This window comes from Hyla sarda, chromosome 6 (genome assembly GCF_029499605.1).
Source record: "Hyla sarda isolate aHylSar1 chromosome 6, aHylSar1.hap1, whole genome shotgun sequence".
Classification (NCBI taxonomy): domain Eukaryota; kingdom Metazoa; phylum Chordata; class Amphibia; order Anura; family Hylidae; genus Hyla; species Hyla sarda.
Window position 1 is genome coordinate 116,011,199 of NC_079194.1, and position 23,108 is coordinate 116,034,306.

Below are 23,108 nucleotides of genomic sequence, written 5' to 3' on the forward strand. Positions count from 1 at the left end.
GTAGCAGACAAACTTCTGTACATAGTGTACATGGCTGGACACCCATAAAACTGTGTTACATATTATCCTGCACTAGGCGTAAGTTAAGTTATGTTTAAAGGGCAGCAGTCACAATCTGCTGGATTTTTCCAAGTAAGTTAGTCAATGCTTTACAGATCACTGAACTTACAGGAACAGAAGTTTACCTATAACCTTCATGCAGAAGGAGAATGATAATACAGCCCAAGCTGTAAAGGAAATCTGTCTCCAGTGTCACCTGCACTAACCTGTCGGTGCCAACAGGTAGTGCAGGTGACACTGATGACAACGGTACTAACTTTGTCCCGGTCCGTGAATGGGATCTCAGAAAATCTTGTCTGTTAGCTTCAGCTCCGGGCACCTGGCTTGGGGCATGGGCAGAGCTTAGTAACGTCACTGCTGCTGCTCTCTGCTGGGTCCTGCTTCTAGAGAACAGCAGCGGTGACATCACTAAGCTCCGCCCATGCCCCAAGCTGGGTGCCCTGAGCTGAAGTTAACGGACAAAATTAACGGAGATCCCTTATATGGAACGGGACAAGGTAAGTACCATTGTCATCACGGTATCGACAGGTTAGTGCAGGTGACACTGGTGACAGATTTTCTTAAAATCTACCTATAATATTGGGTAAATCTTAAAATACCTTGTTTAATTTACAGTATTTTACATTGATCGCTCCAGTCACATCCAGAGATGCATTCAGAATGTTAATACTATATTGTTAGGTTGAAGGCTGCGTGATCTCAGACCTCCTGTAGCTCTCTTGATAAGTGTCTGCATGGAGCACGATTTTCCACTGATGTGTATAGTACGAAACTCAGCGTTTGGGCATTGAGTGTAAAACAAAAAACTAAAAGGAGAATCAAGTCCATTTTACCCTTGTTTGCCCGGACATACGTCATGTACTTCCCCCACATTTATCATAGAGATGCATGTTCTTTATAAACAGAAAAGTATCTTAGATTTAGACAATTTTCTTAGTGCGGTCCAGGATTGATTGAGCTTGCGCAAAAATTGCACAGAAATTTGCAACTTTTTGACCCATTGGGCAGAAATTGCGACTTTTTGATCCACTGCGCAGAAATTGTTTAAAACCAATGATAAATTAACCCCTATAACTATTTCCCAGTGAAAGTATATGCTTTCACATGTGCTTTTAAAAGAATTGCAGGGACTATTTCATTGGTCAATATCTGATTTTTGGGCGGTCTAACACCTGGCACCCCCACCGAACAGCTGTTTGACAGAGCTGCAGCACCTGTACAGTCATGGCCGTAAATGTTGGCACCCCTGAAATTTTTCAAGAAAATGAAGCATCATTTAACCATCAATAAGCTTCTTACACCTCTCAGCCGGAATGTTGGACCACTCTTTCTTTGCAAACTGCTCCAGGTCTCTCATATTGGAAGGGCGCCTTTTCCCAACAGCAATTTTAAGATCTCTCCACAGGTGTTCAATGGGATTTAGATCTGGACCCTCCAGTGCTTTGTTGCCATCCATTTCTGTGTACTTTTTGACATATGTTTGGGGTCATTGTCCTGCTGGACGCAAACCCAGCTTTCTGACACTGAGCTTGTACAGTGCGACCCAAAATCCATTGGTAATCCTCAGATTTCACGATGCCTTGCACACATTCAAGACACCCAAAAACAACCCCGAAACATCATTGAACCTTCACCATATTTCACTGTAGGTACTGTGTTCTTTTCTTTGTAGGCCTCATTTTCAGTAAACAGTAGAATGATGTGCTTTACCAAAAAGCTCTCTCTGGGTCTCATCTGTCCACAAGACGTTTTCCCAGAAGCATTTTGGCTTACTCAAGTTCATTTTGAAATCACGAAAAACATTTTCCGTTCTGATATTTATTAATTATTCACAAACATGATTTGTATAAGTTCAAGGCATAGAGTTAATATATACACAATGTACGTAGATATTTATATAGAGCAGCCACAAGAATAGGGGATAGGTGTCAGAACCTGCTCTTGCCCTGGTCTGAATTGCCTGCCTATATTATGTAGGTCCCCTTTCCTTGTGACCTGGGCCTGAACCGGAACCTCCTTATTGTCCCAAGGCTAGGTCAGGGATACAGAAAATAGGGCTGATAAGCAGGTACAGTTTAGCTGCATAGAGGTTGTCCCATAGGATAACATAATACAATAATAATCATACACACAGACATTACTGGTTCAGAAAGCAGCATGTGTTAATTATATTGACAAGTAGAAACCGTGGGTGTGCTCCAGGGGTAGTATTCAGTATTCAATAGTATATACAAGCATGTAGTTGTAAACGTGCATTACATTAGATATCTTTATGCATATAAAAGTGATACCATATACATCCAATGTCAAGTTCATTTTTGCAAAATGTATTCTTGCTTTTTATATCGCTGTGTCAGCAGTGGGGTCCTCCTGGATCTCCTGCCATAGCGTTTCAATATTTAAATGTCGACGGATAGTCCATGCTGACACTGATGCTCCATGCAGGACAGCTTGAGTATCTTTGGAACTTGTTTGGGGCTGCTTATCCACCATCCGGACTATCCTCCGTTGACACCTTTCATCAATTTTACTCTTCCGTCCATGCCATGGGAGATTAGCTACAGTGCCATGGGTGGAAAACTTCTTGATAATGTTGCACACTGTGGACAAAGGCAAATCTGGAGATGGACTTGAAACCTTGAGATTGTTGATATTTTTCCACAATTTTGGTTCTCAAGTCCTCAGACAGTTCTCTTCTTCTCTTTCTGTTGTCCATGCTTAGTGTGGCACACACAGACTTACAATGCAAAAACTAAATTAACTTCTCTCCTTTTTATCTGCTTTCAGGTGTGATTTTTATATTGCCCACACCTGTTACTTGCCCCAGGTGAGTTTAAAGTAGCATCACATGCTTGAAACAATTTTACTTTTCCACAATTTGGAAAGGGTGGCAATAATTTTGTCCAGCCCATTTTTGGAGTTTGGTGTGACATTATGTCCAATTAATTTTTTCCCCTCCTTTTTGGTTTAGTTCCAATACATACAAAGGGAATAAACATGTGTTACTGCAATCCTTTTCTGTGAGAAATACTTAATTTTCTAGAAAAATTTCAGGGGTGCCAACAATTATGGCCATGACTGTACATATACAGTGAAGGGATCAGAGAGCAGAAAGCTTTGTACATTCTGTTGTGGTCATGCTGGGTTACTGCAGCTAAGCTTCCATTGCAGTGAATGGGAAACAGCTTGTATACAGATGATCGGTGTGGATGATAGACCATCAATTAAAAAGACCCAGAAAACCCCTTTAGATGTACAGTGGGGCAAAAAAGTATTAAGTCAGCCACCAATTGTGCTCCCACTTAAAAAGATGAGAGAGGCCTGTAATTTTCATCATAGGTATACCTCAACTATAAAAGACAAAATGAGAAAAAAAATCCATAAATTCACATTGTCTGATTTTTAAAGAATTTATTAGCAAATTATGGTGGAAAATAAGTATTTGGTCTCCTACAACAAGCAAGATTTCTGCCTCTCACAGACCTGTATCTTCTTCTTTAAGAGTCTCCTCTGTCCTCCACTCGTTACCTGTATTAATGGCACCTGTTTGAACATGTTATCGATATAAAAGACACCTGTCCACAACCTCAAACAGTCATACTCCAAACTCCACTATTGCCAAGACCAAAGAGTTGTCGAAGGACACCAGAATCAAAATTGTAGACCTGCACCAGACTGGGAAGACTGAATCTCCAAGAGGCAAGCAGCTTGGTGTGACGAAATCAACTGTGGGAGCAATTATTAGAAAATGGAAGACATACAAGACCACTGATAATCTTCCTTGATCTGGGGCACCACGCAAGATCTCACCCCATGGTGTCAAAATGATCATAAGAACAGTGAGAAAAAAATCACAGAACCACACGGGGGGACCTAGTGAATGACCTGCAGAGAGCTGGGACCAAAGTAACAAAGGCTACCATCAGTAACACATTATGCTGCCAGGGACTCAAATCATGCAGTCCCAGACGTGTCCCTCTCCTTAAGCCAGTACATGTCTGGGCCCCTCTGAAGTTTGCTAGAGAACATTTGGATGATCCAGAGGAGGATTGGGAGAATGTCATATGGTCAGATGAAACCAAAGTAGAACTTTTGGTAAAAACTCAACTCGTTGTGTTTGGAGGAGAAAGAATGCTGAGTTGCATCCAAAGAACACCATACCTACTGTGAAGCATGGGGGTGGAAACATCTTGCTTTGGGGCTGTTTTTCTGCAAAGTGACAAGGACGACTGATCCGTGTAAAGAAAAGAATGAATGGGGCCATGTATTGTGAGATTTTGAGTGAAAACCTCCTTCCATCAGCAAGAGAGGGAGGAAAAAAGAAAAATATACGGGGCGCTCTCTGGCATAGTAGGTTGTATACTTGTGTATATGGCGCAACTCTGGAGTGGTGTAGGGTGGACTGTAACAGCTTGCTGCTTGGTACCCCCTTGTCCGTTGTGCCCAGGGCAGGGCAACGGAAAGGCTATATAGGAAGGGAAGTACAGAAAAGACGGGGGTTCTGTATCCCAAGCGCTACTGTTAAATGACACCGATAGGCCAGAAGGTACACAGGATGCTTTTTATTCGTACATAAAAGGTACAACTGGACAACACATTTCGGCGTGCTCTCATGCGTTGTCCAGTTGTACCTTTTATGTACGAATAAAAAGCATCCTGTGTACCTTCTGGCCTATCGGTGTCATTTAACAGTAGCGCTTGGGATACAGAACCCCCGTCTTTTCTGTACTTCCCTTCCTATACTTCCATCAGCAAGGGCATTGAAGATGAAACATGGCTGAGTCTTTCAGCATGACCATGATCCCAAACACAGTGTTATGCCGAGCGCTCCGGTCCCTGCTCCTCCCCGGAGCACTCGCGGCGTTCCTCTCTCTGCAGCGCCCCGGTCAGACCCGCTGACCGGGAGCGCTGCACTGACACTGCCGGCAGGGATGCGATTCGCATAGCGGGACGTGCCCGCTCGCGAATCGCATCCCAAGTCACTCACCGGTCCCCGGCTGTCACGTCCTGGTGCGCGCGGCTCCGCTCCTTAGGGCGCGCGCACGCCAGCTCTCTAAGATTTAAAGGGCCAGTGCACCAATGATTGGTGCCTGGCCCAATCAGTCTAATTAGCCTCCACCTGTTTCCTGCTCATATAACCTCCCTTCCCCTTCACTGCCTTGCCGGATCTTGTTGCCTTGTGCCAGAGAAAGCGTTTATAGTGTTTGCCTTACCAGTGTTCCTGACCTCTTGCTATCGCCATTGACTACGAACCTTGCCGCCTGCCCCGACCTTCTGCTACGTCTGACCTTGCCTCTGTCTAGTCCTTCTGTCCCACGCATTTTCAGCAGTCAGCGAGGTTGAGCCGTTGCCGGTGGATACGACCTGGTTGCTACCGCCGCAGCGGCGGGCTCTGGTGAATACCAGTAGCAACCTAGAACCGGTCCACGTCAATCCCTCGCTGACACAGAGGATCCACATCCAGCCTGCCGAATCTTAACACACAGCAGCTGATAAGTACTACAAAAGTTAAGAAAATTTACAAATCTGTTTAACTATATCGCACCAGTTGATTTTACCCTTTAATGTGCAGGTGGAATTCCGCAAAATTAAAGACGTGTCTTTAAATCTTGCGGAATGTGGAATTTCCACGGCAGAATTGCCATTGCGGAAATTCTGCTATGTGAATGGGACAGCAGAATTCTATTAAAGTCAATGGACAGTTAACGTCGGTAGCATTTCGTACGGAAATTCCACTGGGCGAACATAGCCTTAGGCTAGGTTCACACTCCGCAGTTTCCGAGCAAAAAAGTATTTTAGAAATTCCGCTCGGAATGCAGTGCAGCCCCATTACTGTCAATGGGATTCTGCTTGTGGAATCTCTGACAGGAGATTCCTTAGTCTGAACCCAGCATTAGGGTATGTTTACACAAAAGATTTTTTGCATAATGTCCGCCCAAAAAAGTTCTGCTGGTCATTTCCCAAACAAAGGGCACCAGCAGAACATAACGACACTAGGACCATTCAGAAGGCTCCATTTCCATAGATGGCAATGCATTTCTGAACAGATTGCACAGAAAAACTTGACATGCCAATTGATTCTGAGGAGGCCGGAATCGGAAATTGTCTACGGTGCAGCAGAATTCCAATGAAAACAACAGAATTGAAAACAACGAAATTGCAGTACTGCATTTGTCTGCCTGATTCAGTTTGGAAATTCCACGGAGTGAACAAGGCCTTAGAAGGCGAGAAGATAAAAATTAAAATTGGTGGTCATTAACCCCTTAAGGACAATAGACATAAACTCTGGTACTTACTGGCACCAGGACGTGCATTTAAGTTCTGCACATTAAGCCCAAGTTCACATGGTAGAATTTACCCGGTAGAATTTCCATGCCGGATTCCACATTGGAATCTGGCACAGAGATTCTGCTGCAGCATAGTCCTGTTGAATTCAACAGTATTCTACAGCTCTCTGCACATGGCAGAATTTCCGTGCCAGATTTTTCCGGCACGGAAATTCCGATTTTCCTGTCCGTGTACAGGGCTCATTTTTTGCGCCGTGATCTGAAGTTTTAATCAATACCATTTTTATTTTCATCTGACTTTTTGATCGCTTTTTATTCCTTTTTTTAATGGTATAAAAAGTGACCAAAAATACGCAATTTTGGACTTTGGATTTTTTTTTGCGCATACACCATTGACCGTGTGGTTTAATTAAATGATATATTTTAATAGATCTGACATTTACGCACGCGGCGATATTACAGATGTTTATTTTTAATTATGTTTATATTTTTTTTATATGGAATTTGGGAAAAGGGGGGTGATTTAAACTTTTAATAAGGAAGGGGTTAAAGGCACCTGTAGACGCCACTGTCAGCTTTGATAGCGGCGATCTAAAGGGTTAATAGCCGGCCGAGGCGATTGCCGCATGTCGGCTATTAACGCCGGCCCCCAGCTACAAGAATCAGCTGGGGGCCAGCTGGTATGACGCAGGCTCGAGTCGGGAGCCCGCGTCATACCCCGTTAACGGCACATGGAGGAGCATAGACATCCATGGTCATTAACGGGTTAATGTACTGTTGCTTTCATGTTTGTACTACATGATTGTTACCCAGAGGGCTCTAGTGACCAGGTGACCCCCCAAGTGACCTATGAACTCCTTGCACAGCCCCCCTATATAACCAGGAGAGGGTCTGCAATCTCTCTCTTAGCACATTGCTCTTCTGCTGTATACTGAGGTCCAGTGCAGTCGTCTCAGTGTTTGTGTCCAGAGCATTGGAGGCCTCAAGCCTAAAGTTCTGCAGCCACAAGTCAGTCATCAGTAGGTCAAGTCATCTTATTGTCAGTCACCATCTCTGTCAAGTCCATCTGTATTCACCGTGGCCTGCACTAAAGTCAGTCTAACCACTGCAAGTCCCAGCAAGCCTGCAAGGTCCCCCTGTTTCACTGGTCACCTCCCTGGGATATTTGGCTGTACTGCAAAGACTATATCACTGGTCTTGCCTCAGTAAAACTGCCGTTATCCTTAATCTGGTGTCTGTGTCTTCATTGCCCCTGCGTAAGGCTGGGTTCCCACTATGTTTTCCCCCATGCGGGAGCACATACGGCAGGGGAGAGCTAAAAACGGTATGTAATTCATTATAATGAGCCAACCACAGTGAAATGCGCTTTTACAACTGGACCTAAAACAGTGGTCGACCACGGTTTTAGGTGCGGGGAAAAAGGGCATACAGCGCAAAAATGAGCCCTAATACAGCCCTGTATTTAAAAAAATGTGAAAGTTATGAGAGGTCAGAATAGAGCGATTATAAACATACTAATTTTGTTAAAAATGTTTTGTGTTTTTTAAAGTAGTACAATAATTGAAAAAGTGTGTAAACATGGGTATCATTTTAATCGTACTGACCCACAGAAAAAAAGAGAACATTTCAGTTTTTACAGTAAAAACTCAATCCTCTAAAAGTTGCCGTTTTCTTTTCAATTTCCCCAAAAAGTAATATTTTTTTGGTCGTGCTGTACATTTTAGGGTAAAATAAAAGCTGTCATTACAAAGTATACAATTGATCGCGCAAAAACCAAGCATTATAGGGGAGATTTATCAAAACCTGTGCAAAGGAAAAGTTGTCCAGTTGCCCATAGCAACCAATCAGATCGCTTCTTTCATTTTGCAGAGGCAGTGTTAAAAATGAAAGAAGCGATCTGATTGGTGGCTATGGGCAACTTTTCCTCTGGACTGGTTTTGATATGACTCTTGAAAAGCGAGGAGGAGGAAAAATTAAGATGCAAAAATGGGCTGAAGGGGTTACCCCAGATGCTAGCCATGGACCGTTTACAGGAAACCACATAATGTTCTATGGTAAACCATAAACCGGTTATCATCCTTATCATTTTTTATTGTCCGCAATTAAAGTTCCCACCTCCTCTACAATTCCTGACTTTACAGCAGCCACATGTGACAGAACACAGACCAGCACGTGTACGCAGACCTGTACTTCATACTAACTGACTGATGCAACCCAGGCCCCGCCTATTTTATCAGCATCCTCTCCTACTATTGGCTAAGCCGCCGGTCCAGTCAGTATCCGCGCGCGGCCATTGGTCCTTCATCCCAGTTCCTCTTTTTTAGTTTATTGCATGACGTCACATGTGCTTGCCTGTGATTGGAGGGTTTGCCCTCTCTTCCTTTCTCCCGGTTCCAACATGGCGGCTGACTCTGTGTCTCTGTTCACGTCTATCGGGCTCAGTGAGCAGAAGGCGAAGGAGACCCTGAAGAATGAGGCGCTCAGCGCGTTACTGCGGGAGGCCGTGCTCCAGGTACTTACCGCTCCGGGCGGAGCTCTCTCATAAGCTTCACTGTTCTGTCATGAGGAGCACTGGTTTGTTCCTTTTGTTGAACCGGCCTCACCTGGCTATAGACTTGTCACACATCTCTTTCCTAGTAAAGGTCAATGTGGGTCATGAATTCTGCTAATCCGGCATGTGTTGTAGACCGGCCCATTCCGGATTAGCAGTAGGGCACAAGGTTGTTCTTTTAGGTCGGGGAGGGCAGGCGGGGGGGGGGGCTCTGTGCGGGGAGGGCGGGGGGGGGGGGGGGGGCTCTGTGCGGGGGGGGCTCTGTGCGGGGAGGGCAGGCGGGGGGGGGGGGGGGGGGCTCTGTGCGGGGGGGGCTCTGTGCGGGGAGGGCAGGCGGGGGGGGGGGGGCTCTGTGGGGGGGGGGGGGCTCTGTGCGGGGAGGGCAGGCGGGGGGGGGGGGGGCTCTGTGCGGGGAGGGCAGGCGGGGGGGGGGGGGGCTCTGTGCGGGGAGGGCAGGCGGGGGGGGGGGGGGCTCTGTGGGGGGGGGGGGGGCTCTGTGCGGGGAGGGCAGGCGGGGGGGGGGGGGGGGCTCTGTGCGGGGAGGGCAGGCGGGGGGGGGGGGGGGGGGGCTCTGTGCGGGGAGGGCAGGCGGGGGGGGGGGGGGGGGGGCTCTGTGCGGGGAGGGCAGGCGGGGGGGTGGGGGGGGGGGGCTCTGTGCGGGGAGGGCAGGCGGGGGGGGGGGGGGGGGCTCTGTGCAGGGGGGGGGGGCTCTGTGCGGGGAGGGCAGGGGGGGGGGCTCTGTGCGGGGAGGGCAGGCGGGGGGGGGGGGGGGGGGGCTCTGTGCGGGGAGGGCAGGCGGGGGGGGGGGGGGAGGGCAGGCGGGGGGGGGGGGGGGGGCTCTGTGCGGGGAGGGCAGGCGGGGGGGGGGGGGGGGGGCTCTGTGCGGGGAGGGCAGGCGGGGGGGGGGGGGGCTCTGTGCGGGGAGGGCAGGCGGGGGGGGGGGGGGCTCTGTGCGGGGAGGGCAGGCGGGGGGGGGGGGGCTTTGTGCGGGGGGGGCTTTGTGCGGGGGGGGGGGGGCTCTGTGCGGGGAGGGCAGGCGGGGGGGGGGGGGCTCTGTGCGGGGAGGGCAGGCGGGGGGGGGGGGGCTCTGTGCGGGGAGGGCAGGCGGGGGGGGGGGGGCTCTGTGCGGGGAGGGCAGGCGGGGGGGGGGGGGGGGGCTCTGTGCGGGGAGGGCAGGCGGGGGGGGGGGGGGGGCTCTGTGCGGGGAGGGCAGGCGGGGGGGGGGGGGCGGGCTCTGTGCGGGGAGGGCAGGCGGGGGGGGGGGGGGCTCTGTGCGGGGAGGGCAGGCGGGGGGGGGGGGGGCTCTGTGCGGGGAGGGCAGGCGGGGGGGGGGGGGCTCTGTGCGGGGAGGGCAGGCGGGGGGGGGGGGGGCTCTGTGCGGGGAGGGCAGGCGGGGGGGGGGGGGGCTCTGTGCGGGGAGGGCAGGCGGGGGGGGGGGGCTCTGTGCGGGGAGGGCAGGCGGGGGGGGGGGGGCTCTGTGCGGGGAGGGCAGGCGGGGGGGGGGGGGCTCTGTGCGGGGAGGGCAGGCGGGGGGGGGGGGGCTCTGTGCGGGGAGGGCAGGCGGGGGGGGGGGGGGCTCTGTGCGGGGAGGGCAGGCGGGGGGGGGGGGGCTCTGTGCGGGGAGGGCAGGCGGGGGGGGGGGGGGGCTCTGTGCGGGGAGGGCAGGCGGGGGGGGGGGGGCTCTGTGCGGGGAGGGCAGGCGGGGGGGGGGGGGCTCTGTGCGGGGAGGGCAGGCGGGGGGGGGGGGGGCTCTGTGCGGGGAGGGCAGGCGGGGGGGGGGGGCTCTGTGCGTGGGGAGGGCAGGCGGGGGGGGGGGCTCTGTGCGTGGGGAGGGCAGGCGGGGGGGGGGGCTCTGTGCGTGGGGAGGGCAGGCGGGGGGGGGGGCTCTGTGCGTGGGGGGGGCAGGCGGGGGCCTCTGACATGCCCCTGGCTCACACAGCAGGATGATTGACAAGCCAGGAGTCTGCGCAGAGCCCTGCTTATCCTGCCCTCACTTCCTGTGTTTGGACTCCTCATAGAGGCACACAGACAGCATTTTTTCACCCAAAAATATGCATATTTTTTAACCAATGTATATTACAAATATAGATATAATATTATCTGCATCATATAAAATGTCTTTGCCAACGGCAGGTACACTTTTAAATGACTTATCCACAGGATAGGGATTAAGTGTCCTATAGTGGAGTATTTGACCCCCGCCCAAAATCTCCAGAACGGGGCACTGGGTCTTTGTTATGAATGGAGTGGCTTTCGGGGTTTATGGCGGCTGCTGAACACTGTGCCAGGGTTCACAGTGCCGTTCTCTCTACATGGAGGTTGCAAAAGTGGGACCCCCTAACAGTTATGCTCACAGCTAACATTAGAATGAATGAACTCTGTCAATAGAAAATGTGTGGCCCTCAGGAAAACATCAGCTTGTTGTTGCTGCCTGTCAGGGAATTTCTCAACTTCTTCTGTGTTTTCACTTTCGTCATACGCTGCTGGAACAGAAATGGTTTACAGTAAATCGAGAGTGTTTGCTGCTCTGACTGTTATGCTGTTCACATAAGTCACATGTGGCTTTTCTCAATCGGAAAATAATAAACAGGCCTTTCTCCTCTAGATGACCCTCATTCTATATGCCCTATTAGGGTTGGAACCCCTCTATTAGCCAGAAAAAATGATCTTGGGTAGTATACAGGCTTCCACACATTACATAGATGCATACAGGCTCATTGTAAGTAGGCCATACACTTTAACATTGACCAAACCTACTGATGGCTGTTTTTGGAAGACCATCTAAGGGCACATGTTCGGGGGGAAAAAAGAATGGGGTATGTTGGATTTTACATGTCTAATCCTTTTGTTCTTATGTACAGAAGTTGTCTCCAGAGAAATCTGGAATCTGCTTTCTCCCGTTTCCCTATTTTTAAGTGCATGTAGTGGTCTGGAAAGATAGCAGTCTGCCAACGACTATCCAACATGTATGGCCAGGTTTAGGGTTGACTTTAGTTTTAGTTCCAAGTCCCAGCAGCAATACCATGACTGAGAATGACCTGAGCCAGACTGTTCCTACTGAACTACATTACATATACAGTCCTGTTCTAGCTTGTTGTGGTGGGTACTAGTGCTGGGCGATATACCGGTTCATACCGAATACTGTATTTTTTAATTTTTTAATTTTATTTATTCTGTACAATATGAATGTTTCCTATACTGCAATACCGGGCCACTCCCCCTCCCCCCTCCCCCCCCCCCCCCCCCTCTTTCAATGAATGAATTATCAGCCGCAGCCCTGTCCCCGATGTCGAACTAATCATATGTCACCCACGGGCGCTGCTCCCCCTGTCATCCTGTGAGCCGCCGGCGCTTTAAGGAGTTGCGTGCCGCGGCACTGGAAATGATTAATAAAGGAAATCTGTACTGATTAATTTTACATGTTCCTGTACCCGGGCAGCAAAAATAAACAAAATAAACTTTGACTCCCCTTCCTACGTTCCACCATTGCTCAATTATAGGCCTCACTGTTCTCCGCTGCGATCCTCGCGCTGCTTCCTGCGGACGGGGATGTGTCAGAGCCTCAGCGTATCACCGGCCGCAGCGAAGTCCTGCCTCAGCCGGTGATAGGCTTAGCGCACTGTCATGTAAGGATCCGGCCGGGACATCGCTGCAGCCATTAATACGCTGACGGCTCTGTGACGTCCCCGTCAAGCAGCATGAGGATCGCAGCGGAGGACCGTGAGGCCGATACCGGAGCAACGGGGGAACGTAAGAAGGGGAGTTTTGTTTGTTTTTTGCAGCCCGGGCACAGGAATATGTCAAATTAATCAGTACAAATTTCCTTTATTCACTTACCGCGCCACCGCACATTCATTTAAAGCGCCGGCAGCTCACAGGAGGACCGGGGGAGCAGCGCTTGCAGATCACATATGATTAGTGCTACGGCTGATAATTCATTGGGGGGGGGGGGGGGGGGTTAGAGAAGCAGAGTAGTGCCCGTGTGTCACATATGATTAGTTCCCCAGTGTGGGGGGACACCGTTAAATACCGTGGAACCGCCATAACTTACAAAAATACCGTGATATGTGTTTATGGTCATACCGCCCAGCACTAGTGGGTACTAGAGTAGGCATATCACTCTGTGAAATCTATATACACCTAGGTCTGGGCGGTATACTGGTTCATACCGAATACCGACATTTTTGTGCTGCACAATATGAATTTTAACCCATACCGCAATGCCGGTTTTGCCTCTCCCCCCTCGGGAATTAATCAGCCTAGCGATTCGCTGTCCCCATCGGAGAACTAATCATATGTGACCCGCAAGCGCTGTTCTGCCCCCAATTATCAGCCCAGCGCTGTCCCCATCAGGGTACTACTCACATGTCACCCGCAAGCGCTGCCCTCCTCCTCCTGTTTGTTGCTGGCGCTGACACAATATACCAGTGGTCTTCAACCTGCAGACATCTGCCGGTCCGCAGGTTGGAGACTACTGTGCGGTATCCCTGTCCGGGCTGCAAAATAAAGCAAACAAAATAAACTTTAACTCACCTCCCGTTGGTCCGGTACAGGCCTCACTTGCTTCCTGTGGACGGGAGCAGTCAGCCTATCACCGGCCGAAGCGATGTTCCCGGTGATAGGCTCACGGCTCTCCGACGTTCCCGTCCCCAGCGTAAGGCTGACATAGGTGTGTTAACGTTTATTTTACCGTCTGCAGCCCGGGCATAGGGATAACGCACCGTATAGTGTATCAGCGTTGGTGGCCGCAACAAACAGGAGGACGAGGAGGACAGCGCTTGCGGGTGATGTATTTACCCCGATGGGGGCAGCGCTGGGCTGGGATAATTAATTGGGGGGGGGGGCGGAGAGGAAATACCGTTATATACCGTGGAACCGCCAAAAGTTAAAAAATACCGTGATGCACACATTTGGTCATACTGCCCAGCCCTATATACACCATACGTTGCACAACGTTGTCATATGTAAAACACTACATCAGGGTTTTGCAAATAGGGTGCCTCCAGCTGTTGCAAAACAACAACTCCCAGAATGCCTTTGGCTGTCCAGGCATGCTGGGAGTTGTCGTTTTGCAACAGCTGGAGACACACTGTTCGGAAAACACTGCACTAAATCGTTCATTAAGGAGCGGATTTCTGGGTGCAGCTCTGCATGTATCATCTATATAATACATGTAGATGTATAGATTGCTGTAGATATGTGGTTCTCTTGCAGTGATGACCTTCTGATCAGAGTCTCATACCTAAGGTACATATAACATTGTAAAATACTAGAATGGTGCAGGGCAGGACTTTAACTATGAGGTGAGAAAAATGATTATACTGCATGCTCATATAATGTAATGTTTATCCTCAGGTGACCTCTCCATTCTGTCGCCCACCTTATACTGCAACATAAGCAACATCCTGCTGTAATCGATCTTTATTAAACCCTTGGCAGACTGGTCAGACCAGGGCACTCATAGCTGCTCTATTCATAATTTACTAGGTCCAGGCACATGCACTGACTTTTCTTTCCCTGAAATTTCTTGTGATCTATCATCTCACCTTTATATTTGGGGGTGGGGTAATCTTTTTGCATAGACAACCATGGTTCTACTTGACATCCCCTCGTCTTAAAGGAGATCTCCGGGATAGAAAAATGTATCCCCTATTCTAAGCAGCCGGACTCCTCGCAATCTTAAACTTATTCCTAACATAGGATAGAGCATACGTTTTTTTTTGTTTTGTTTTTTTTTTAACCTCCTTTTAAGCAGGAGTCCTTAATGGGGTACTCCGGTGGAAAATATATATATATTTTTTTAATCAACTGGTGCCAGAAAGTTAAACAGATTTGTACCCTTCCAGTACTTTTTAGCAACTGTATGCTACAGAGGAAATTCCTTTCTTTTTGAATTTCTTTTTTGTCTTGTCCACAGTGCTCTCTGCTGACACCTGATGCCCATATCAGGAACTGTCCAGAGCAGGAGAAAATCCCCATTGAAAACCTATGCTACTCTGGACAGTTCCTGACACAGGTGTCAGCAGAGAGCACTGTGGACAAGACAAAAAATAAATTCAAGAAGAAAAGAATTTCGCCTGTAGCATACAGCTGCTAAAAAATACTGGAAGGGTAAAGATTTTTTAATAGAAGTCATTTACAAATCTGTTCAACTTTCTGACACCAGTTGATTAAAAAATAAATAAATTAAAATGTTTTCCACCGGAGTACCCCTTTAAGCATCTGCTATTTAGGGGGATTTTTCTGGCTGATACATTTGGTTCAACTCAAGGTAAGGCTGGCCTTAGAGATGAATATAAACATCCACCCGATTTACATAGTATATTCCCCTTAGACTAGTTGTCCTGTGTATAGCTGGTGTGTGGGCGGTATACCCTACCAATTCCTACTCCTTTACATAGATCCGAGGCTGCGAAAGTACTTAGTTCTGTAGGTTCAACCTGTGTAGTGTAAATATCAATTATCTTTAAAGGAACATCCACAGGTCCGGGAGGTTTTATCCTCTGGGATAAGTCAGGTTGTTACCAGGATTTTACAGAACCGGTTTAGTTAATAATGGGTAATTTCCTCTCCTGTCCCCCACCCTGGCTTACATGCACAAAGAAAGGTAATTCACCTGTGCGTCATGTAGAATGAAGGTGGAAATCCTAGATCTATGTATCCTGCAGTGTGCCACATCACATACTGGTGTCCAAAGTCATCCGTATCTTGCTATACATTTTTGTGCTGTTCCTATTCCACTGAGCATGTGCCTATCACATTGGCCACAAGTGGCTTATTTACCATAAAACAAGTTATCTCACACAGGTTTGCTCTGGTTTTTAAGTTTCCTTATTTGTGTTTATACCAGCAGAGGTGAAGATAGGAGGCTAAGATATGAGAACAAGTTTAAACTGTCCCACAGGGGAAAAGGTGGATGCCCCATTGGGGCCCCTAGACATGTCTGCATTTTGCTGCAATTTGCACTAAACATATCTGTTTTGCGCAAATCGCTGTAAATTTCACAAAGGTCTACAAAGGGAAAAACAGGTAATATTTGCATGTACGTTTAATTATGCTGGGGGGCCTTAGGCACCCCAGTCCAATACCGGATAAGAACTGTGCTTGTCTGAGCCTCATCCATACTGACCTCAAATAATTTTCTCCACGGAAATGCCCTTCAAAATGTGCATTAACCTTTAGGGAAGGCAGACTTGAATGTTGAGCAGCTTGTGTAACAGTAGTCCATGTACTATGGATCTCCACTTTAGACAGACTACATCTTCCAGCATGCCCTGACAGCTGCAGGTTGGGACTTGTATCCTTGCAATACCGGAGAGCCACTGGGGTACATGCTATTGATGTGTATATACCACTTGGCTGCTTTTTAAAGTGGGGTACTCCCACTTGAAAAACTTTTTTTTTTTTTTTTTTTTTTTATTAACTGATGCCAGAAAGTTAAACAGACTTGTAAATTACTTCTATTTAAAAATCTTAATCCTTCCAGTACTTATCAGCTGCTGTATGCTCCACAGGAAGTTCTTTGCTTTTTGAATTTCCTTTGTCTGACCTCAGTGTTCTCTGCTGACACATCTGTCCATGTCAAGAACTGTCCAGAGTAGGAGCAAATCCCATAACAAATCTCTCCTGCTCTGGACAGTTCCTAAAATGTGTAAAAGGTGTCAGCAGAGACCACTGTGGTCATACAGAAAGGGAATTCGAAAGGATAAGAACTTCCTGTGAATCATACAACATCTGATAAGTACTGGAAGGATTAAGATTTTTAAATAGCAGTACTTTACAAATCGGTTTAACTTTCTGGCACCAGTTGATTAAAAAAAATAAAAAAAATAAAATACATTTCCAGGGGAGTACCCCTTTTAAAGGAGTACTCTGCCCCTAGACATCTTATCCCCTATCCAAAGGATAGGGGATAAGATGTCAGATCGCCGAGGTCCCACTGCTGGGGAGCCCTGGGATCCCCGCTGCAGCACCCCGCTCTCATTACAGCACAGAGCGAGTTCGCTCTGTGCGTAATGACGGGCGATACGTGGGACCGAGCAGCGTGACGTCATGGCTCCGCCCCTCGTGACATCACGGCCCGTCCCCTTAATGCAAGTCTATGGGAGGGGGCGTGACGACCGCCACGCCCCCTCCCATAGACTTGTATTGAAAGGGGCGGGCCGTGACGTCATGAGGGGCCCCTGTACTGCCCGTCATTACGTGCAGAGCGAACTCGCTCTGTGTTGTAACGAGAGCGGGGATCCCAGGGCTCCCCAGCAGCGGGACCGCGGCGATCTGACATCTTATCCCCTATCCTTTGGATAGGGGATAAGATGTCTAGGGGCAGAGTACCCCTTTAAGCTCCTATAGAGTTTGTATGGAGTATCTGGACTGCTGATTGTTATAGACTTCATACACCTAGTAGTGCAGTTAAAGAAAAATGTTTTTGTAGAAAAACATCCTCTGTTAGGACAATTCCCCTTTTAGGGTATGTTAACACTAAGGAAATTCTGCAAGGAAGTACCTCAGTGGCTCTGCGCCATTTATAATGGCATCTGGTGCTAAAATAGTCTTGGAAATCAAATGGTTTTGCTCTGTCAAAATAATGAAAGTGTACATTCTTTTGGCAGGATCTGCGGTGGAAATTCCATAATGGAAAGAATTTCCTTAGTGTGAATGAACCCTTACAGTAAAGGGATTTCTCTTACGTGTGTGTATGTATGTGTATATATATATATATATATATATATATATATATATATATATATATATATATATATATATATATATATATATATATATATATATATATATATATATATATATATATTTTATTTATTTTTGGGCATAGACACACGTGGGATCTCTATCCTCCCCTTAGTTGTATTCTGATGCACCTGGTAATACTTAGGGGGTATGTCATGCGGGCTATTAGTCGTAGACAGCCGGACACTTGCTCTTTGGTAAATGTAATGCCTGTCAATCTTGGGAGGATTTATTTCTAGATTGTCGGGGTGTTACCTTGGGTTTCTTGTTGCACTTCTTCGGCTGCAGCATTCAATCACCAGCGCATAACCAGAGCCGTGCAGTGACGTCAGTAGCAAATGGCAAACTATTCAGAACTTGTTAGGGGGAGCAGGTCTCTGGTTACAGCCCCCTCTTAACAAAATTAACCCTTTACACAATTCTGCTGGAGACCTCTCCAAAGACCACAAAGAATCCATCTGGCCTCAGGGTAGAGAGTCTGATCACTGGGTGACTACTACCGTTAAGACTAGTCCTGAACCCAGCTTTCCTAGTGATCTGAATTATAAATATGTCTAGTTATGTTGCAGTGTATCCTTATACTCCTGTATAGTTGCTCTTTTTTTAACCAATAAGTTATAAGGTCCTTTTGCTTGATTTCAGGCCCAGGCTGTGTTGGGACCGTCCATCGACAAGGTCATTGGCACCCTCATTTACAATGTGGCAACTCGCCTTAAGGATACCAAAAGACTGGGGTTCCTTATCGGATACATAATCACGAAGAAAATATCCACAGATCTGCAGCTAAACGGTAATTTGTGCATGTTAAGCTTATGACTATTAGGCTAGGGCTACATGGTGAGTTTCAGAAACTTTGTGGTTTGCAGCAGAATTACAAGAAGCATTTATATCTATGGGCCTTATTTATCCAAATTATCCTAAAGTATAGGATGCACTCTGGTTGCTGAAGACAACTAGGAGAGTGGGGTGTTAAAAGGGGGACTTCAGAGATGGTGACAGAAAGTTATACAAATGTTCAAATAACTCTAATTTAAAGTACTACTAACTGGTGTTAGATTTTAAAATTGCTTTCATTTAGAAATCTTAACCCATCCAGTACTTATCAGATGCTGTATGCCAAAGAGCATAGAGCCAAACTCTGTACGGGCATGCTTGAAGGTGTAGTTCTGCAACAGCTGGAAGCACGCTGGTTGGGAAATGCCACCCTAGAGGAAACCAGTGTAGTCTTTCCTGTCAGTCACATAACACTGCTGGAATCTCTGTTCCTGTCAGGAACTCTGCAAAGCAGGAGCAAATGCCAATAGCAAATCTCTCCTTTGGGCAGCTCCTAACATCAGCAGAGGTGGCAGCAAAGAGCAACCGGCTGACTGAAAAGAATAAACTACATTCTCCATGACATACAGCAGCTGGTAATTACTGGAAGGCTTGAATTTTTTAAATAGACGTAATTTGCAAATCTGTTAAACTGTAACCAGTTTTTGGGGTTAAAAATACTTCTGAATAACTTAACGCACAGTGCCATACATTTATGGTGTGGCTATGAAGCGAGCGCGGGAGCTGCGCTTGCTTCATGCACGGCATGTCCCAGCGCTGTTAGTAGCCGCGGACCCCGCCGGTAATGGTGGACATTAGTGATCGTTCTGAAGTCTGCCATTAACCCCTTAGATGCCGAAATCAATAAAGATCACAGCATCTGTGGCAGTGCGGCACCTTAACTGGCACATCTGATCGCCCACGACACTGCCACAGGGATCAGATCAGCCAAGATGGCGGACGGAGGTCCTTTCACCTGCCTTCGTCTGTCCTCACTGCATCTTCTCCTCTGGTCTGAGATCAAGCAGACCAGAGAAGATTGCCGATAACACTGATCAGTGCTATGCATAGCACTGAACTGTATTAGCAATTGATATAAATAGTTTCCTATGAGGACTAGTGTATTTAAAAAAATAAAAAAATATTAAAAAAGGAGAGTATTTATTTACAGGGTGGGCCATTTATATGGATACACCTTAATAAAATGGGAATGCTTGGTGATATTAACTTCCTGTTTGTGGCACATTAGTATATGTGAGGGGGGGAAACTTTTCAAGATGGGTGGTGACCATGGTGGCCATTTTGAAGTTGGTAATTTTGAATCCAACTTTAGTTTTTTCAATAGGAAGAGGGTCATGTGACACACCAAACTTATTGGGAATTTCACAAGAAAAACAATGATGTGCTTGGTTTTAACGTAAATTTATTCTTTCATGAGTTATTTACAAGTTTCTGACCACTTATAAAATGTGTTCAATGTGCTGCCCATTGTGTTGGATTGTCAATGCAACCCTCTTCTCCCACTCTTCACACACTGATAGCAACACCGCAGGAGAAATGCTAGCACCGGCTTCCAGTATGCGTAGTTTCAGGTGCTGCACATCTCGTATCTTCACAGCATAGACAATTGCCTTCAGATGACCCCAAAGATAAAAGTCTAAGGGGGGCAGATCGGGAGACCTTGGGGGCCATTCAACTGGCCCACGACGACCAATCCACTTTCCAGGAAAATGTTCATCTAGGAATGCTCGGACCTGGCGCGTTCCCTGAGTTTTTCCAGCAAGATGGTGCACCACCACATTATAGGAGTCAGGCCCGAGCATTCCTAGATGAACAATGAGCGCACTGGGACCTAGCACACACAGGTCCTAGCGCATGCGCCCTTCAGCTAATCTAACCTGCGTGCTGCTGTGTGTCATCCAGCAAGCGCTCGCTCCCGCCGTCTTCCTCCTCAGTGCGCCTGCGCAGAGCAGCACGCAATCAGGTTAGTTCTCGATACTAGGTGCGCTAGGTCCCAGTGTGGACATACGGGGTAGGCGTGGGTGTGGACGTGGCGGTGGCGGGGCATCGCGTATCTCGTGCCACGCCTATCCGACCGTCAGTGGCTTTAAATAAAAGCCTTTTTTGCAGTCATGAAAGCCGCCAAATTTCAGGTAAAAACATTGTTATACCCACCACCTGCACACAGTACAAAGGCTGTGTGCAGGTTATTGCACCAAGATTTCATGACAGTTGCGCTTTAAGATGTCGTTTGGCAAACTCTAATCTGACCTTCCTGTTTTTGAAGCTCACCAATGGTTTCCATCTTGTGGTGAACCCTCTGTATTCACTCTGTTGAAGTCTTCTCTTGATTGTTGACTTTGACACACATACACCTACCTCCTGGAGAGTGTTCTTCATCTGGTCAACTGTTGTGAAACTGGTTTTCTTCACCAGGGAAAGAATTCTTTGCTCATCCACCACAGTTGTTTTTCTTGGTCTTTCGGGTTTTTGGAGTTGCTGAGCTCACCCTTGCGTTCTTTTTAAGAATGTTCCAAACAGTTGTTTTGGCTACACCTAATGTTTTGGCTATCTCTCTGATATGTTTATTTAGTTTTTTCAGCCTTATGATGGCTTGCTTCATTGATAGTGACAGCTCTTTGGATCTCATCTTAAGAGTGGACGGCAACAGATTCCAAATGCAAATAGCACACTTGAAATGAACTCTGGACCTTTTATCTGCTCATTGTAATTGGGATAATAAGGGAATAACACACACCTGGACATGGAACAGCTGAGAAGCCAACTGTCCCATTACTTTTCGTCCCTTAACAAGTGGGAGGCACATATGCAAACTGTTATTCCTACACCGTTCACCTGATTTGGATACAAATACCCTCGAATTAAAGCTGACAGTCTGCAGTTAAAGCACATCTTGTTTCTTTCATTTCAAATCCATTGTGATGGTGTATAGAGCCAAAAATTTTAGAATTGTGTTGCTGTCCCAATATTTATGGACCTGACTGTAACTGAGCCTGCTCCATACGTCACAGTTGGTACATGATTCTTTTATAATTTTTTTTTTTTATGTGCTTAATTTTTTCATCTGAACATGCATTGCTTTGCTGCATCTGGCACAGGGTGTCTTGAATCTGTGCAGTGTACAATGAAATCTCAAGGCTATCAAGTTTGTGTTTTCAAGTTTTTATTTTTTTTATTTTTCGCGGAAATTGTGTCAGATTTTGGTTTTATTCATCTCCCCCAGTGTCTGTTTTAGCCCGGTGTGTTCCTTTTTAACAGGATTGTCTATTGGTCAGATTCTAGCCATGCTGGTTCACCTCAGGATACTCATTAATTCTTGTCTTGTGGCCCCTGAGGTTTTTCTATTTAAAAAAACAAAAAACTGACGTTTTATTAAACCTCTAATGTGTTATAAATTAAATTAGCTTCAGTGAGGATCACAATGTATGTACACGGAGCTTCTGTCCTCCTGATGATTTCATTACCTGCTCTTCTGCTGCCTCCCCTTGGCAGTTTGCTTTGTACTTTTCTTATTAAAGGAATAGTCTCATGCATAAAAAAGTATACGTTTTAGATCGCGGGGGGTCCAAGCGCTGGGGCCCCCTGCGATCTCCTGTACGGAGCCCCTGTGCTGTAGCATAGGAGCTCGTTGCGACCCCCGCTCAAAGCGGAGGCCGCCACACTCCCTCCATATAGTTCTATGGGAGAGCCATTCGGCAACCTTCAGCTCTCCCATAGAGCTTAATGGGGGGGCGTGGCGGCCTCTGCTTCGGGCAGGGGTCTTGACACACTACCGTGCTACAGCACAGGGGCTCCGTACAGGAGATCGCAGGGACTCCATCACTTAGACTCCCCACCCCCCACCTCCTCACCCCCTGCATTACTTTTAATTCTTCTTATCTCCAGCCGCCTTGGAATATGTGAAGGGCCATCCCCTGGACCCCATCGATATTGCTGATTTTGAGAGAGAATCTGGAGTCGGGGTTACAGTCACACCAGAGCAGATAGAAGAATCTGTGAGTAATATGATGCACTGGCTTCTTATGTTTATGTATCCTGTGGATAGGGGATAAACTGCTTACCACTGGACATCTTCTTTAACCCCTTAGGGATGCAGGTTGTACATCCGGGACCATCCCTATGACTCGGGGTGGTCCTGGAGGGCTGTCAACGGCCGAAACCTTTGTCTCATGCCAGACATCACCGATTGCGGTGTTGCCCGTCATTAACCCATTAGATGCTGCGATCAAAGTTGACACCTTGCTGATTCCATTGATTTCCCTTTAGGAATTTCAACTTCACACCCAGCACTGTACCCTTGTCTAATGTAGGAAAATAAACTGTACCTGCTGAGTTACATTTGCTCTGTTAAGCTGTTCTATATTTCCTCCTTTTTTTAGGTTGAAGCGGTTATCCAGAAATATAAAGAGCAGCTGTTGGCTGAGCGTTATCGCTTTAATATGGGTCTTTTAATGGGTGAGTCTACATCTGCCCTATCTTTATTCACTGAAGTTAAGATGCTCTTTCTGTATCGCATGCTGTTGCGGGAGTTGCAAGCAATTTACGTTACCTCCCAACCTAACTGTACAGAAAGCACTTTGCACTGCCATGCAGTTGGTTGCTCTAGGCCAGTCTGGGGCAGCATACTT

At 47.4% G+C, this 23,108-nt stretch overlaps 1 protein-coding gene across 1 annotated transcript in view; it reads left to right on the plus strand.

Moving 5' to 3' along the window:
* The first annotated feature begins 8,683 nt into the window (after positions 1 to 8,683).
* The window catches only part of QARS1 (glutaminyl-tRNA synthetase 1), a 100,540-nt gene continuing 86,115 nt past the window's right edge, over positions 8,684 to 23,108 (plus strand). Inside the window, exons 1-4 of the mRNA XM_056524780.1 lie at positions 8,684 to 8,859; positions 18,289 to 18,436; positions 22,366 to 22,475; positions 22,860 to 22,935. Coding sequence (XP_056380755.1) covers positions 8,746 to 8,859; positions 18,289 to 18,436; positions 22,366 to 22,475; positions 22,860 to 22,935 — 448 coding nt within the window. The 5' untranslated portion in view covers positions 8,684 to 8,745. The remainder of the gene's footprint in view (positions 8,860 to 18,288; positions 18,437 to 22,365; positions 22,476 to 22,859; positions 22,936 to 23,108) is intronic.